At 55.4% G+C, this 17,748-nt stretch overlaps 1 protein-coding gene across 4 annotated transcripts; it reads right to left on the bottom strand.

Moving 5' to 3' along the window:
* Positions 1-1,839: 1,839 nt before the first annotated feature.
* On the bottom strand, positions 1,840-17,681 carry DENND4B (DENN domain containing 4B). Of its 4 annotated transcripts, none has more exons than XM_066262061.1 (28): positions 17,642-17,681; positions 15,087-15,426; positions 14,205-14,457; positions 13,884-13,953; positions 13,520-13,689; positions 13,203-13,447; positions 12,066-12,132; positions 11,913-11,971; positions 11,595-11,739; positions 11,137-11,312; positions 10,886-10,986; positions 10,304-10,519; positions 9,640-9,785; positions 9,148-9,287; positions 8,931-9,057; positions 8,320-8,526; positions 7,997-8,125; positions 7,012-7,216; positions 6,219-6,386; positions 5,580-5,968; positions 5,291-5,413; positions 4,919-5,088; positions 4,695-4,836; positions 4,256-4,492; positions 3,272-3,389; positions 3,017-3,182; positions 2,866-2,930; positions 1,840-2,765 (listed from the first exon to the last, which is right to left on the bottom strand). In XM_066262061.1, exons 2-28 carry the CDS (start codon positions 15,401-15,403, stop codon positions 2,620-2,622), a joined length of 4,497 nt encoding a protein of 1,498 aa, XP_066118158.1. In that variant the 5' UTR covers positions 15,404-15,426; positions 17,642-17,681; the 3' UTR covers positions 1,840-2,619. The 4 variants fall into 4 exon arrangements, with proteins under 4 accessions (XP_066118158.1, XP_066118157.1, XP_066118159.1 ...); XM_066262060.1 differs by lacking the exon at positions 17,642-17,681 and adding an exon at positions 17,255-17,631; XM_066262062.1 differs by lacking the exon at positions 17,642-17,681 and adding an exon at positions 16,443-17,233.
* Between the last annotated feature and the right edge of the window lie 67 nt (positions 17,682-17,748).

The following is a 17,748-nucleotide window of genomic DNA, read 5'->3' as shown; positions in this document are numbered from 1 at the left end:
TCAGAAAAATGGAAAAAAAAAAAAAAAAAAAAAAAGAAATGGAGACCTCCAAGTTGGCCAAAGGGATTAGAAAAATAATGCCTGTCTCCCTGATGCCCATATGCATTGAGCCCCTTAATCTTTCTCCCTATCTTTCTGGAGCTGTCCCCAGGCTGAGACCCTGGTTGGAAAAGTACTTCCTCCAGCTAGAGCAGGGGTAGTCAACCTTTTTTTTTTTTTTTTTTTCTTTTTCTTTTTCTTTCTGAAGCTGGAAACGAGGTGAGACAGTCAGACAGACTCCCGCATGCGCCCGACCGGGATCCACCCGGCACGCCCACCAGGGGCGACGCTCTGCCCACCAGGGGGCGATGCTCTGCCCCTCTGGGGCGTGGCTCTGCCGCAACCAGAGCCACTCTAGCGCCTGGGGCAGAGGCCAAGAAGCCATCTTTGCTCCAATGGAGCCTTGGCTGCGGGAGGGGAAGAGAGAGACAGAGAGGAAGGAGGGGGGGCGGGGGTGGAGAAGCAAATGGGCGCTTCTCCTATGTGCCCTGGCCGGGAATCGAACCCGGGTCCCCCGCACGCCAGTCCGACGCTCTACCGCTGAGCCAACCGGCCAGGGCGGTAGTCAACCTTTTTATACCTACCGCCCACTTTTGTATCTCTGTTAGTAGTAAAATTTTCTAACTGCCCACCGGTTCCACAGTAATGGTGATTTATAAAGTAGGGAAATAACTTTACTTTATAAAATTTATAAAGCAGAGTTACAGCAAGTTAAAGCATATAATAATAATTACTTACCAAGTACTTTATGTCGGATTTTCACTAAGTTTGGCAGAATAAATCTTTATAAAACAACTTACTATAGTTAAATCTATCTTTTTTTTTCTTTTTCTTTTTCTTTTTTTTTTTTGCATTTTTCTGAAGCTGGAAACAGGGAGAGACAGTCAGACAGACTCCCGCATGCACCCGACCGGGATCCACCAGGCACGCCCACCAGGGGGCGACGCTCTGCCCACCAGGGGGCGATGCTCTGCCCATCCTGGGCGTCGCCATGTTGCGACCAGAGCCACTCTAGCGCCTGAGGCAGAGGCCACAGAGCCATCCCCAGCGCCTGGGCCATCTTTGCTCCAATGGAGCCTTGGCTGCGGGAGGGGAAGAGAGAGACAGAGAGGAAGGTGTGGCGGAGGGGTGGAGAAGCAAATGGGCGCTTCTCCTGTGTGCCCTGGCCAGGAATCGAACCCGGGTCCTCCGCACACTAGGCCGATGCTCTACCGCTGAGCCAACCAGCCAGGGCTAAATCTATCTTTTTATTTATATTTTGGTTGCTCCGCTACCACTCGCCCACCATGAAAGCTGGAATGCCCACTAGTGGGCAGTAGGGACCAGGTTGACTACCAGTGAGCTAGCAACCAAGGAGGCCTAAGACAACTGCCAGGGCTCCTAGGATGCATGAGAGCCATCAAGACCAACTACGGGGGCGAGAGATGTCATCCCTGTAGAGGTACTGGAGAAGTTGGGAGGGGGAGTCTAGGGGAGAGGAAAGAAGGCAGAGATGAGCTCAGGGCCCCCAGAGAATGGAGCCTTTGTGTGGGGTACAGATGAGGGACAAGGGGGTGATTGTGTGGGAGGGCCGGAAGTGCCACACAGACTGGCACCACCACCGCCAGCACCAGATTTACCCCTCTTCTGCTCTGAGAACTCCCTGTGCCTCAAGAGACCAATAGCAGACCTCATCAGGGAAAGCAAGGTGTGTCTAAAAGCTGCAAGGGATGGAAATGTGGCAGGGAAGATGACGTGGAGCCAGGGGAAAAAGAGGTATCCCCCACCATTATCCCAGACCCAGGAAACAGGAGGCAGAAGGAAAAAGACAGAAGCAGCTTTTACTATATTTACAACCAACAGAACTTCATGAGGAACAATCCTTATTGCACGGTCAGGGCCCTAGGTAGATGAGGCATTCCCCAGGTGGAGTGGACAAAAAGGATTAGGACTAGAGGGGGCACCAATTCTTCCTAAGGGGAGCTTGGGACTCCTCTAGTTCACACCTCCTGTCTTTTAGGAGCTACAACCACTGAACCACGGTACCCATTTCCCTTCTCTTTTTCACCATCCATAATAACCTCATAAGCCAGGGTGCTGTGGCTCCAAAATAAATAACTTAAAATAAAATACAAACTGTAAGGTAGAAAGGCATGGAGAGCCTTGTACTCCTTCAGCAATTCCAGCAAAGAGGGACCATCCTTGATGGAGAATGATATCCCTCCTTCCCATTCAAGGCAAAGGCTCAGTAGCTCTGTATCTTTCTAGTTGTTTCTTAAAACAAAAACTTCTAAAATGACCAGGGCAGTGCAGATCTGTGGATACCCTGGAGGGGGGTTCCTAGTATAGGATGGGGAGGAACAGAGCTGTGCTAACTGCCCCCAGCCAGAATGAGCATATTGGACAGGTTGGAAACAGGAAATTGTGACTTTTGGTAATAGTGTGTCCCTCTTCCTGCTGCTCCTAGTTGGAGCCTATGGCTGGACAATTCTCCCAGCCTGTTTTCAACTCCTCTATGAAAGGAACAAGGAAGCAGTTTAATTCTAGAATCCTTTTCCCCTTACCTCCCACCCCAGGCTGGAGGGGTAAGTTTAAGGGTCCCTAGCATTCCAGAGGTGCTCCAAAACATTTTCGGCAATCAATGGCCTTTGGGGAGGGCATCTGTGCCCGCCGCTGCCTCAGCTCCTCCTTGCCCATGCTGCCGGCCAGCTTGTTAAAGGCAGACTTGTACCTCTTGTCGAAGGTCACTAGGGAAGAGGGTGGAGGGAGGTCAATATATAAGGATTCCAACCTCCCACGCCTGACCCCAGATCCCTAAACCCTTCAGCCCCATACCTGTACCCTCACCTATGTCCACGTGGTCCTTGCCCATAGCAGCCATTGTCAGGAATAAGATCTCACGGTAGATGCCCCTGGAGTAGGCAGAAAAGCATGAGTGAGAGAAAGGGGATGCAGAGCCTGGCACAGGCCAGCAAACTCCCAGATGGGATCCCCATACCTCTGTAGGTGCAGGCCTGTGGGAGGGGGCCCTAGAGTGTCTAGCAGGAGCCCTACAGCCTTGTGCACCTCATTGAGACCGACATGACGCAGCAGTGACTCCAGCAAATCCAGGCTAAGGGGTGCAGGTACTGGGCCTGGCCATGCCACACGCTGGGGGATCTGACCTGGGTGAAAGAAAGGAGTGTAACTAGGATTGCTGAGCCCTCTGGGTGTGGGCCTACCCTTCCCACTCTAGGCCAAATGCCAGACTCACTGTGGACCCTCCAGAGCACATAGAGAGGTGGGCAGCTGTTGGGATCTGGAGTCAGGACATCCCACAGCAGCCGCACCTGTACAGAAGCTGGATCAGGGATCAGCCAAGAAGATGGGGCCTGTGAGAAGCCAAGAAAAAGGAGACAGTAAGGCTCAAGGAGGAAAGGACATGGACAAGTAATGTTCTAAGAGACACAGGGACATTACAGGACATAGCCAAAGAGTAGAGGGAAAGGAACTCTCACCTCTCACAAGAACACAAGCTTTTTGAGAGCAAGGACTTTGTTCTGCAATCTGCTACACTCCTAATGCCTAAAAACTGTGCCTGGAACTTAATAGATGCTCAATAAATATTGGTGAAATGAGTAAAAAAACTAACAAATCACTGTCTAAATTCTAGGCATTACACAGATGTCTAACAATAGCCCTCGGAAGAGAACACTCATGTAATTTTTTTTTTTTTTTTTTTTGAGAGGAGGGGAGATAGACAGACTCCTGCGTGCACCCTGACCAGGATCGACCAGGCAACCCTGGTCTGGGGACAATGCTCGAATCAACCAAGCTATCCTTAATGCCAGAGGCCGACACTTGGACCAACTGAGCTATCCTCAGTGATGGGGCCCATGCTCGAACTAATCAAGCCACTGGCTGCAAGAGAGAGGAAGAGAGAGGGAAGGGGAAGAGATAAGGGAAGAGAAGCAGAAGGTCGCTTCCATGTGTGCCCTGACTAGGGATCAAACCTGGGATGTCTGCACACCAGGCTGACACTCTGTCCACTGAGTCAACCGGTGAGGAATCCATGTCATTTTATAGATGATAAAATCAAGGCTCAGTAGTGAAGTGAAAGAACAAGGAGTAAGACCAAGTACGCCCGACTCCAAAGCGTAGGTGCTTTCTACAGTACCAACAACACAGGGGACTGAGAGAGAGCTGGAGGAGGAGGAGGGAAGCACTCAGGAAGCAGGGACTACTTGAGGGCACTGACCTGGGGGATTGGGGGCCCATTGCAGGAGGCCAGCACCAGGCATGGCAGAATACTGGGCAGGCGCAGCCGCTGGAAATACCACAGAAGGTTCCAAAAGATGATGGGGTGGGCGGCAGGCAGCTCAGGCAAGGCCAGCACTTCACTGCCTTCATTCTCTACCAGGGACTCCAGCTCCTTACGCAGCACCAGAGGGCTCAGGTATGCCCATGCCCCACCCTCAACCCTCCGGGAGGCACCCTGTTGGACACAAATGGAGAGGGCAGTGAAGAGCATGTGCCATGGTGCCATCCGTAAAGCCATGCTTCCTACTAAGCTACATGCCCAACAGCTTATGGGATGCCCGTTGCCCTCAATGCCCATCTCTACCCAGCACCACTGGGGGGCCCCCGCACAGGGCAACACACTCCCAGTCCTCATGCCCCTTTGGCCCAGCCCTTACCCCCATGTGCCCATTGCAGAGCTGGGGCTCATCCAGGGCAAGGCACAGCCTGCGGTCACTGAGCACAGGGCCTGGGCCCCCAGGGACAGGAGCATCTTTGCTGGCACTGGCACCAGCAGGGGCCGGCTGGTGGCTGGGGGCGCTGCAAGGGGAGAGCAGGACGGCTCAGGTTTTGGACCTCCACCTTCCTGTCCCACCCGAAGCACTCGCCCTGCTTTGGGCACCTGGGTCGGGAATCAAAAGTCTGGACACTGAGCAGGGGCACAAAGGGGCAGGCGCAGAAGGGGCAGGTTGTATTGAGGTTGGAGTCATCAGGTGCCCAGCCAGCCATGATCTCCTCATCATATACCAGTGAGTCACAGGCACGGCACAAGGAGCAGCTAGACAGCAGAATCTGCAGGTAAAAAAACCCCAAGAGGCAAGCCCTGCTTGGCCTCCAGGCTCCATCCCAACCCCTCCCACATCCAAATCCCAGCCCAGCCTCCTCCACCTTCTCCCAGCCACTGCCTTTGACAGAGCTGAATGGATGCGGTGTGTGCTGTGTGTGTGTGTGTGTGTGTGTGTTCAAGCACATCTGTGTGGGAGGTTATCCTCACTTCCAGGGAAGGTGGCTGGAAGGATCCAGGGGTTTCACTGAGGCGCTCTGAGGAACGGTGAAGGTTCATACTGCTGACAGAAGATTCTGAGAGGTCCCACTCACTGCCCAGAGAGGCTGAGCTCTGCCATTACATGAGAAAGCATGGTCAGCCAAACACACGCTCCTCTTCACTCGAGATGCTGACTTCAACCACCCCTCAAGGCAGTCTCGGGCACTCTCCAATTAACAGCCCCTCCCACCAAGGCCTCCTAGTGCTTCAGTGTGTACACCCTTCCCTCGCTGGCTACCTCAGAGGCAGTGGATCCAGGGCGCTCCCGCGGATGCAGAAGGCTGTCCATGGGGCTGCGGTGGGCTGGGGGAGGCAGGTCAGGGGGCAACTCCGGTGGGGGAATGCGAGAGGCAGAGGAACGGCGGGAAGGAGTGAGCAGCTGTTGGAGGCGGGCACCAAGCCCCCGTCGGGAGGTGCTGGCCTCATCCTGACGCCCACTACCCTTTGGCACTCGCCCACTTAGCCCTTCCAGGGCTTCAGAGGACTGGGTACTCAAGGCTGAGCCTGAGTCCCCTGGGCTGCCTCCAGCGGCCGGCTCCTCCCCAGTCAGGCTCAGGTCTGAGAGGCTTCCATCATGCCAGGGTACAGGTGATCCCCGGGGCTCCAGTACCCCTAGGGCCTGTATCACTGCAGGGCAGAACAGAATCAGGGAAGATGAAGCCCAGTCCCTCCTCCAGAAATTGAGTAAACACAGTTCCTGGCTGCACAAACTCTGGCACCACAACCCCTATCATGACGGTATTCTGGGCAAGATTCCCTCAGAGTCTGCAGTCCCCACCCACCACAGAAGGTCACTCTCCATCCTGGCTCCATCTTCCTCTCTCACTGGCAAGTGCTTAGAAGATGACTGGTCTATTGGTCAGTCAAGGGCACTCACTGTGGGCCACACCCGCCTCCACAGTGGGCTGTGCCCCTCGGGCACTGCCCAGGCTGCCACTCTTCACCAGGCGTCCTGTGGGTGAAGCTGGGTCCCGCAGGCTTCGCCCGGCCCATGTAGTCTGGCGCTGAAGGGGGCGGGTAGGGGAGGGACGCTCCAGGTAGGGCTCTGTAAAAGATGGGGAGGGGTTGAGCCCTGGCCGGTTGGCTCAGTGGTAGAGCATCAGCCTGGCGTGCAGGAGTCCCGGGTTTGATTCCCAGCCAGGGCACACAGGAGAGGCGCCCATCTGCTTCTCCACCCCTCCCCCTCTCCTTCCTCTCTGTCTCTCTCTTCCCCTCCCGCAGCCAAGGCTCCATTGGAGCAAAAGTTGGCCCGGGCGCTGAGGATGGCTCCATGGCCTCTGCCTCAGGCACTAGAATGGCTCTGGTTGCAACAGAGCGACGCCCCAGATGGGCAGAGTATCGCCCCCTGGTGGGCATGCCGGGTGGATCCCAGTCAGGCGCATGCGGGAGTCTGTCTGACTGCCTTCCCATTTCCAACTTCAGAAAATACAAAAAAAAAAAAAAAGATGGGGAGGGGTTGAGAGGCAGCCAGCTGGAAACCCAGCCCTCTATTCTAAAGCAGAACTCCTTGCATGGACCTGGGTTTGTAAGGTTCCTTGCAGAACTTCACCTTTTGTTACTGGCCAAGTGTAGCTTAGCCATCCCAGGAACACCCAGTGCCAAACATTAGGCCAGCTCTCCATTCCTCTCCCTGCCTGAGCCCCAAGCCCATATCACCAATCCCTGCCCACCTGTCTGGGAGCTGCCTGCCTGTGGTGCTGCTGCCTGCTGTGCTGCTGCCTCCTGCTGCTGCTGCTGCTGCTGCTGCTGTTTCTGTTGCTGCCGTTCTCTCAAGGGCTGGCGGAACTGAGCAGCCCCCAGGACGACATTCCGAAGCTTGGCCCAGCGCAGGCGCCCACCCGGTGTACCAGACGGCCACTTGCTTTCCAGCACAGCCTGCCAAGAAGAGTGCCTATTAAGATAGCCTACTTTCACACCCTGACCCCTGCCTGACACATACTGCCTGTCCTGGAGCCCAGAGACCACCTTCCACTCCAGACCTGCTGCCCAAGACTGTCCTACCAATGGCTCAGTTAGGAACACAAGCCCAGAAGAAGTTGGCAGCAGCCACCTCTGAGAAGGGTGTAGAGGAAGCCAGAAGCAGGGAGACTATTTGTTTCCAGACTCTGCTACTTATAAACTATATTGCTTTGAAGAAATCATTTCACTTTTTTGGTCATTAGTTTCCTCATCTAAAAAAAAGGAGGCAGTTTAGTGTCATGGGTCTGAATTTGGGAGACATCAATATGCCTGTGTTCATTCCTGCCTTCCTAACTTATTCACTGCGGGACCCTGGACAAGTTACTAACTCTGCAACTTCATCGCCTCATCTGTAAAACAGGAATAAAAATCCTTCCACCTCTTGAAGCTGTGGTGAAGATAAAATGATGTAACATATATCCTGGCTAACACTGTTAGATGTATTTGGGAGGTAGCAGTAGTTGCCCAACCCTGTCAGGGCTCTTGTGAGAATCACAGCAACCAAGCATGAGAAAACCCAAGGTAAGTGCTAAGACAGACAGGAGCACATGGATGATAATACTTATAGGACCTAATTGGATTGTATGAGCCCAACCTCCATGGAGAGGGGAGAATAGCTAGTGTCAAGGAATAGCATCCTCCCCATACACATACCTGGCACATACCACTGTCCCACCCTAGCCCCAAATTTAATACCTTGTTGTAGTAGCCGTAGGTGATGGTATTGGGCACAATGCCTGCCTGCCGCATCTCCAGCATGACCCGCACAGACAGCACAGGCTGCCCATAGTGCGAGCAGAGCTGCATCAGCACCCGGTAACACACCTGGGCCAGAGAGGTACAGGATGAGGAAACCCACTCCCAAACCCTCAAGTCTCAGCAAGCACCTCTTCCAGCCTCTCCGGTTCTCATAGACTTCACTGGCCCCTGGCGGCTCCTGGAACGGCCTGACAGCCACCCACTATTCCTGATGACCCCGTGACTGCACAAGGTCCCCGGGACTGGGCATGGACACCCACCTCGTCGGGCAGCACCACCTTGTGGTTCTCCATCTGGCGCAGCACATGGTAGGCTGTGTGCAGTGCCTGCACCCGGGAGGGTGCTGACCGCACATAGGCAGGCAGACACAGGAACCACAGCCCATAGCAATGCCCTAACAGGCACCGGGCCCACAGCTCAGGCACCGCTGCCGACTTCTGCGCCATACGCTGTGCGACCTTCATCTCCTACGTGGGGCAGGGGACACACCTGGGTGAATACAATGCCAGGGCAGGGCAGGTCTTAAAATGGAGTGGGAGAATCAGCCCCCTCCCTGAGGAAGGGGCTGTGCTTGGAGGAGGCAGGGAGGTTCCTGCACACATAGGCTTCAGCCCCAGAGCCCTGAGCAGGGAGGCCTAGTTATGAGCATGGGCAGATGCCCTGGAAAAGGCAACATACCCCTGGATTCCCAGAGTGTTCAGAAGATGAAGAGGATGATGATAACAATGGTAACAACTGAGGTTTTCTGGGCCAGGCATACATAAATCTCCTAACCTTATAGGGTAGGTACTATTATATGCATCTTACAGATGAAACTTAAGCATCAGTCCTCTGCTGAGCCAGGTGCCTCTGAAGGGCACCTGCTGGTTACCTGTTTGGTACGGCGAGGGGCAGGACTGCTAGGGGCACTACGGGATGGGCCTGGCACAGGCAGAGCCCCGGGTTGCTCTTGCAGAGACTCAAACAGCTCAGCCCGTAGCTCTGGAAATCCGTCATAGCTGAAGGAGCAGAGAAGCAGCATCAGGAGCAGTCACCCCTAAGCTAGCTTGTGTGGCCTTGGAACAAGTGAAGGGACAAGAGGCTCTCACCAGTACTGGGGAGTGGGTTCACTGCCCTCTGACACCGGGGGCTCCTCAGGAGGTGTGATAAAGACAGTGAGCTCACTTCCTGACAGCTCCTCCAGCTCCACCAAGGGCGCTGGCTCAGGCTTCTCCTGCTCTGGGTGAACCTGGGCAGGATGGTAGAACGGTGAGCATCATGACAGTGGGTGTGGAGCAGGGACAAGGTGTCCCGAAGGTGGCATCTCCACAGAAAGCATATCCATGGGGAAGGAACAAGTAGGCTGAGACCCCAGCAAAGTCCCAGAGATACAGCTGGGGGATGCAGTCAGAATGAAAAATGGAGTGTATATAAGCCAACCACATGTGACTACACAGCCCCTGCACTGAATAACTCTAGAGGTGCCATCCCTGTCACAGACAAGATACAGAGTTGTGTTTATAGAGGTCCTGGGGTAATAGAGACAGCCAGAAGGAAAGCAGAGGACAATGGGCAAGAAGAGAAGGGACAATGCTCAAAACCTTGTCAACGCAAGAGTCAAAGAATTCAAGGGCAGCATGCCGAGCAGAGCCAAACGAGCATTCCTCAATGAACTGCGAGAACATCTGCGTGTGCAGTAGCTGGGAGTACAGTTTGTGGCTGGAGCGCTCCCGGGACTTGAGGAAGCCTGAGGAAGATGAGAATGGGGCAGGGAAGGAAGGTGAACAGTCTTCCCTACCACAGCCAAACCCTTCCTGAACGCCCTCCTGGCTCCCTGCCCACTTGGCATCCCGGGCCATCAAGCCATCGTCTCTCTGGCCCCTCTGGCACATCTACCCCACACTCCAAGCTGACTGGTTCAGCTTCCCCGGCACCAAGGTCCCATGGGATCCCTTTTGTCTGTCTGGACCCACTCCCTCAGACGGGTTTCTCAAAGGTCAGTGTCCCTGAAGAGAGCTCTGCCCGTGGGGGCAGTTCACCACAGGCTTCTCTGTACCCACCCCAAGCTCAAGGCCCTAAAGGGCAGAGCCACAGCTGGTTCCTCTTTGTACCTTTATTCCCTCCAAGCCAAGAAGAATGTATGGCTCAAAGTTAGTGCCCATAAAAATGTCTGCTGAGTGAAGGGACAAGCAACTGAGTAATCCCCAGTGTCCCTGGCCCACCCTCTCCGTGATACCTCCCCAAACAGAGCCAGGGCCTCTTTACCCTGCAGGAAGAAGAGGTTGTCAACATCGCGAGCCCCCTCAGAGGGGGCCTCGGTGAGTGGACGCAGGAAGTCCCGGTAGCCCTTGAGCAGACAGGCCATGAAGCGGAGGAAGGCCCCCTGGACTTCACGCTCTAACCGGGCCCTGCGGCCGCACACAGCCTCGTAGTCTGTCAGCAGGAACTCCAGGGATGCCTCCTCCTCAGGCCCAGTGTATGCTGGGGACCAGAGCAGCCGGAGACTCAGAGCCAGCCCCGAAAGGGCTAGCTCTAACTCTGCTCTGCACAGAAGTCTCCGCAGATGCCTGACCACCTCCAGCTGCTAACTTTGCACCAATATTGAATGAAAAGTTATTCTGAGGTAAGTTTCAAGCCTCCCCAATAAGCTAATCCTTCTAAACATATTCAGGAATATTAATATTGTATGTCCCTCCCTCTTGCTTAAAGTAGAATTTGAATTTCCCTCTCTTCCACCAAATGAAATCTTAACTCCTCTAACCTCAAGTAACGTCTAGCTCCCCACAGCCTCCCCAAACTGGAGGTTTAAGGCCAATACAGTTTTCCAGCCCCCACCAGGCTTCTCACTCTGATCCAGCTGCTGGTACAGGTTTGTCAGTGTAGCTAGCAGAACCTTGTAGGGTCTGCGGGGCAGGGTCCGAGGGGAGAGAGGCTTCTTTTCCTCAGTCCTGTGAGAGAAGCAGAAGGAAGAAAGGGCCATGGGGCCCCTCGCCAGATCGCCCCACTTTTTGCCCGAGGCTTCTTTTCAACAGGTAGCACTCCATACACCCTCCCTCGTGCCTCCTCTCTGCAGCCCCTGAATGACGACAGCTTCTTACTGGAAGAGCGTGTTGGTGTCAAGATCAACACAGATGACATCAGAAGGCGGGTCGTGCAGATCAAAGTAGCTGGAGTGGATACCCACAATGAAGGGCACGGGGGCACTCAGCACATCGGCCAGCACCAGCGGGCACAGAGGAATGTAGGGGCATTGCCAGTGCAGCGGGAAGATCATCTGAAGCACCAGGGAGTGCGGAGCAGTGAGCAAGGGCTTGGGGCAGCCGTGGGGGTAAGAGGGCAGGAGAGAGGGGAGTCATTGCCTTTGGGTGGGTGGTCCTGTTGAAAGAAACTGTTGGAGATGGGCTCCAAAGAAGAGCTCCTGACAGAAGTTGTATGTCCCTGTAGGCTGTGCCCAAAGAGAAGGCTGAGAAACCCTCCCCAAGGAAGAGTCCAGGAAGGGATGCGGTCACCTGAAAGAATATTCTGGGGAAGGTGGACTGGGCAGGGGGGCACTCACAGACACGAGGGCCTCACAGACACTGGTGAGCAGGTCTGGCCGCAGTGAATGCACTAGCAGTTTGTGTTCTGTGAGCACAGCCAGCAGCAACGTGATGGCCAGCTCAGGGCCCAAGCTCTGCAGCAGCTGAAGGAAGCTGGCACCGCTGTGAACAACACCAAAGTGGTGGACAATTCATCAGGAGACCCGTTCCTAGTCACTGGGCACAGATACCACCTGGGCCCAGCCTGCACAAACCTCCAACAGCTATACCAACCTGCCTGGCACGTGCCACGGTCTTGGTCATCAATGCCCACCCCCACCAACTTGGGTACATACCTGAGGGGGAGAGGTGAGGATACAGGTTGGCAGAGGAGCAGATTGTCATAGGGAGACATCTGGAAGGCAGAAGGGTATGGGTCAAGATAATGGAGGCTAGCCCCTGCAAACTGTCCTCCTCCCATACAGCCCCAGCCTGGCCTCAGCCCTCACCTGTACCAGGATGCGGGGTCTCTGTGGGGAAGGGAAGGGGACGTTGTGAATGAAGTGGGAGATGTGCCTGGGGGAGAGAGGGATACTGGTCAAAGGCAGATTCCCCAGTCTATCCCTATCCTACCACCATATTTACTCTGCTCGGACACCTGTCCCCAAGAAGTTTATTCCTCCCTGACCTCTGCCTTGAGATCTATGTCAACCATCAAACACCATTATATATAGAATTCACACAAATCACCCTGACCAGGCAGTGGCATAGTAGATAGAGCATTGGACTGGGATGCTGAGGACCCAGGTTCAAAACCCTGAGGTCAGCTGGCCTGTGATGGTGCAGTGGATGAGGCCTCGACCTGGAATGCTGAGGTTGCCGGTTCAAAACCCTGAGCTTGCCTGGTCAAGGCATATATGGGAGTTGATGCATCCTGCTCGCCCCCCCCCTTTCCTCTCTAAAAATGAATAAATTAATTAAAAAGAAAACAACCCTGAGGTCATCAGCTTGAGTGCAGGGTCGCTGGCTTGAGTGTGGGATCACAGACCTGACCCCATGGTTGCTGGCTTGAAGCCCAAGGTCGCTGGCTTGAGCCCAAGGTCACTGCCTTGAGCAAGGGGTCACTCGCTCTGTTGTAGCCTGGTCAAGGCACATATGAGAAAGCAATCAATGAATAACTAAGAAGTCACAATGAAGAATTGATGCTTCTCATCTTGTTCCCTTCCTGTCTCTCTGTCCTTATGTGTCCCTCTCTCTGTTTCTGTCACAAAAAGAAAATAAAGAAAAAGAAATCCCAGCCCTGACCCAATAGCTCAGTTGGTTAGAGCATCATCCAAAGTGGAGAGGTTGCTGGTTCGATCCCTGGTCAGGGCACATACAGGAATAGATCGATGTTCCTGTCTCTTTCTATTCCCTCCCCCTCTCTCTAAAATCAATAAATTTAAAAACTTAAAAAAAGAATAGCCCCTTGCCAGGATGTAGCTGTCAAGTGCAGACTGGATTTCGTGCCCCTCACCCCCTTAGCCAGTGCTACTTTTGCAATGCAGTACAACCAGACACTACAGCCCTGTCCCCAGCTCCTCTGCCCACCTCCCCAAATACCCCCCATCCCGCTCCATCCTAATTTCTTCCATCTCAATGCTCACGCTTCCAAGGGCAGGCGGTGAGGGCCTGAGACGGAGTAGCGGTAGAGGAAGGTGAGGAAGGCGCGGAAGGCAGGGAAGGCAGGCCAGCGGGACAGCACAGCGATGGCGCGCCGGCTGCGCACCGCTCGGCCCCCCAGTGCCCGGCCTCGTTCCACAGCGCTCAGCAGGCCTAGGGCCCGTGACTGCCGCTCAGACAGCCTGGCCCTCGGGAATGCCTCATAGAACTGTAGGGCGGCACCGTACACCTGGCAGGGACAGAGGGGCAGTCAGGTGGGCCCTGTACAGCTCGGACTCCTTCCCACACTCCACACACCCACCTTATCACCAGCTGCACCCGTCAGCACAAAGGTGGAGAAGACAGGCACCGGGTACTTGGTCTGGGCAGGCCAGCACTCAATAGTGGCCCCCATGGGCAGGCAGAAGACGGGCACTGACTCGGGCAGTGGAAACGCCTCATTGTCCTCCTCTGGGTAGCGGCCCAGCAGCTCTGCACCCCCAGGAGAGTGGGGAGCACCCAGAAGGAGGAGGGTTCATCAGGCCCCAGGGCAAGGAACCAGGGGATCCCAGAGAAGGGCCAAGTGGCAAAAGGAAGTTCTGAGGACAATAAAGGTGCCAGCCAAGAGACACTGGGGTAGAGATATGGAGGGCCCAAGGGGTTAGAGGGACAAAAGGGCAACTTACCTGCCTCATACACAAGTGTGTTGGCCTTGGCCAGACCCACCTTATAGCACAGGTACACTGCTGGGCCCCACTGCCCCAGAAATGGCAAGAAACAAGCAGATACACAGCTAACAAAGATTTCTGGGGCCCCTTTCCCCCACCACCCCAAGTGGTCTTTTGTCTTTGGAATTCCCACAAATCCCAATCCCCCAAAACCAGTCGCCCCTCTGGGTCCACACTTGCCATCAGAGGCCTTGGGCCTAGGATGCCCTTTGTGCCCAGTGTCTACACCCTTTCGCTGAGATGGTGCAGTTCTCAGCCCTTGGCCCCAACCCCACTCACCATGCCAGGGTTGAGGTTGCGAGGCAGTCGGCAGTAAGTATGAGGTGTACCCTCGCCCTTGCTGGGCAGCACCAGGCAGAGGTCAGTGATGCCCAAGGCATGCAGCCCGGCCCCCTCTGCTGCCCGCCGATAAGTGAGGTAGGTGCGGGGGTGCCCAGGGCCTGGAGGGGCCAGGTTGGCTGAGTGGCTGTAGGGTGTCGTGTCTAATACTTGGAAGCCAGGCTTGGGACGTTCCTTCCCCTCATACAACACCCTTGGCACAGAGAGCAGAGAGAGATGTCGAGTTTGGGGCAGAGGAGAAAGACCCCAATCTTGCCAGATCTGTCTCCTCAGTCCTACCCACCTGCCTTGCACCCTCAGCCTCATCAAACTCTGAACCTAGGGCTCACTACTGCTGAACTCTGCCCTCTAGAATCCTGTGCCCCCTCTTCTGCCCATGGCTCTACTTCTTCTTGATCTGCAACAACCCCTCAAGACAAGACTTCCATAGCTGTCATAGTCAGTCATCAATAAATGCTAAGAAAAAAGTTACAGTTGTTTACTGACTCTGTGCCAAGACCATTCTATGGATGATCTCATTTAATCTTCTCAACCACCCTATGTAGGTATAACTTTCCCCATTTTACAGATGAGGAAACAGGCCCAGAGGGGCTCAAACTTTGCCCAAGATCACATAGCTAGCAAGTAGTAACACTAGCACAGGAAATCAAATCGGTGAGAGGATAAAGGAAATACAACTTCAATCCCTTCTCCCTGGCCTCTAGCCAGCCCACTCTCTTCCTATTCCCATTGGCCACCCCTCATTCCACACCCCTACCTCTCCCTGCCTCATCCCACAGTCCCTCCCAGTCGCCCCTGATTCCAACATGGTGGGGCACACACCCTAGCTCCACGAGGGGAGGTTTATCACGACCCCTGCGGTAGCAGATGACAGGTTGAGTTCCACCCAGGAGCCCAGCACTGAATTCCAAAGGGTGGCCACCCACAGAGGCCTGGATGCATGTGTAGCCCTGGGGCACCTCCTCGCCCAGCGCTCTAGTGATGACTGCCACATCTGTGATGGGCTCAGCGGGCCGGGGTGGGCGCAGGGGCCCACTGGGTTCAGGAACCCATGTTTCCTCAGGGATTGGTGCTCCGTTCCCTGCAAGCCCAGCTATCACGAAGTAATCCACCAGCCGGGGGGGCCGCTCCTCCGCCATGGCCCCCCCCTCACTCACTGCATCTAGAATGGTCAAGTGGGAGAGAGACGAAGCAAGGAAAGTTGGTGTTGCCATGGCAACCAAGATGCCGCCCCCCCCCCTTCCTAGTCCTTTCAAGGAAAGGCAGGATCACTGGTCAGCCAATCCTGAACTTTCCCACCTGTGACATCACCAGGCCCTCAGAGCCCACCACTGCTACTTAAAGAGATCAGGATCCTCTCTTAGTGGTACTAGCCCTCTCCCTCAAGAACCCAAACTTCACTCCACTGCACACAGCTAACCCAGGCTCTGACATCATTTTGTTCCCGTATCCCTTTTAAAGACCCCTCCTCACCTACCCAGTTATAACAGTTCATAGTCTTTTATGTAGTCTTCTGCAATGCTATTAATTTTGGTCATGATATCATGCCAACCTGACAGTCTTTCTAAGGGTTTCTCACCTTCTTACTCTAGTTATGACAACATAAGAACTGTGAGCCAGCTAATGTTCTTAAAGAGCCAACCTCTGTTTTTGTAAAGACCCCACAAGTGTCCAGAAAGCCTACAAAACTCGTGTCTTTTTCCTCACCTAATCCCAACCCCTAAAAAAAAAAAAAAAAAAAAAAAAAAAAAAGATCAGTGCCTGCCCACCTCCAGGATCCTCAGGTATCCCCAGTGAGGACGAAAGCCTCTGTGGGAAACAGTCCCAGACATCCCCAGGCCCTCCACAGAGCCCAGAAATGGAAACAAGCCCACAACAGGTCTTCAGTAACTGAGTTCTCACCTGCCTCCATGGCCCAACCCCAGAGAGTAGGAGCCCAAGGGTCCCAGGGAGCCCCAAGGTGCGGAAGCGAGGAAAGCGTGGTGGGTGGCTTGCAGCAGAGGACGGGAGGAGTGGGGGTGCTTCAGAGGGGAAGGGAGGTGACTTCCTGGAACAGTGGAGGGGAAGCTGCAGCTCAGCGGAAGTCGGTCTATGGGTGTGGGGTGTGGGTGTGTGTGTGGGGGTACAGTCGAAGGTGCCAACACAGCATCATTCCAAATGAATCTCAGACTAAAGTACCTGAGCAAAGCAGAGGAGTCTCAGAAGGGCTCCAGTATGTACAGTCCTACTTTACCTCCCACCTTTCCCCAGAAAACGGGCTGCAAAGGAATCTCAATGGAGCCAGGTTGGCTCTCCTCAACCTGGCCTGTGGACACACAAGCACATAGACACACACCCAACTCTAGATAAATTTAGCCTCCAAGTCTGGAAGGTAAAGCCAGAAGTCAGCGTCAGCCTCCTAATTTAGCTCTGGGACACCAGTGCATCCCTCAGCCACTGTAGGCGAATGGGCGCCTTATGCCCCAGGCAGCAGGGAGGAGGCCTTAGGTGGGCCAAGCTGAGGGGTAAGTGGGTGGCCCTGATCCGCAGGACCTGCGCACCAGAACCTCCCTCACCCAGTCAGGTACAACACTGCACAAAGCAGCCCTTGCTCAATGGGGTAAAAAAGGGGCACGGGCGCCACTTGGGGTCCCAATGCCCTCAAGCCAGGCGACGGGAAGTTTGGGTTGGGGCACAGGGCGCGCGGAGCAGGAGACTGCTGAGGAAGGGGCAGGAGCGCAGGGGACAGGCGTGCCGGCCGCAGGGGACGTGACGGCAGCAGCCGCGTGACCCGAGCCGGAGGGAGGGTGCTCTGGCTCCGGACCCGCAGGAACAAGGGGGTGCAGGGCGCCGGGCGCAGCTAACGAACTCCCCTCCACTTTCACTTCCCCAGAAGAGAGGAACCGGAACCAGATGTGCCACGCCAGAGAACAGCTGGAGGACCTCCCCTGCCCTCCAGGCACCCCCTCCTTTCCTTCCCCGCCCGCCGCCCCGCCCGGTCCGGCCCCTACCTGCCTGCCCAGCGACTGCCTGGCCAGCTGGCCAGCTGCGGGCGGCTCGGAGGGTGGGCTGGCGGGCTGGCGGGCAGCGGACTACCCAGCCCCGGACATGGCGCACCCGACTTGGGCGCCACTCCCTCCCAGGCGATCAGAGAAGTAAAAAGAGGCAGACGAGGTCGCCGGGGCACTGGGTGCCGTGGAGAAAGATCCGGGAGATCCCTGCGTCCCCGCTGCGCTGCGCCACGCAGGGGACTGGGCTGCCGTGCAGCTCACTTGGGCCGCACGCTCCTCCCGGCTCCCGCTGCGCTGGGGGCCCGGTGCTCCTCTGCGCGCCCCGCTTTCTCCACTTGCCCCCCCCTGCCCCAACTCAGTGACTGCAGGCGCAGCAGCTCCCCTCACCCCTTCCCGGGCCGGTGGCCGTGACCCTGGCGACGCCTGCCCGGCGCTCAGCAGCCTGCAGCGCGACCCCTGGCGGCTGGGAGGGCCCCTTGCACCCATGCCGCTTC

The sequence above is a fragment of the Saccopteryx bilineata genome, chromosome 2 (assembly GCF_036850765.1).
Source record: "Saccopteryx bilineata isolate mSacBil1 chromosome 2, mSacBil1_pri_phased_curated, whole genome shotgun sequence".
NCBI classification, from domain to species: Eukaryota; Metazoa; Chordata; class Mammalia; order Chiroptera; family Emballonuridae; genus Saccopteryx; species Saccopteryx bilineata.
This window is presented reverse-complemented; position numbering and strand designations above follow the sequence as displayed.

Excerpts from the sequence above, each read along its gene's own strand:
- DENND4B (XM_066262058.1), bottom strand. Across the intron at positions 8,527-8,930 it reads CCCCTCGCCGTACCAAACAG|GAGATGAAGGTCGCACAGCG; the intron begins GTAACCAGCAGG and ends TGCCCCACGTAG. Across the intron at positions 6,387-7,011 it reads GGCAGGCAGCTCCCAGACAG|AGCCCTACCTGGAGCGTCCC; the intron begins GTGGGCAGGGAT and ends CATCTTTTACAG.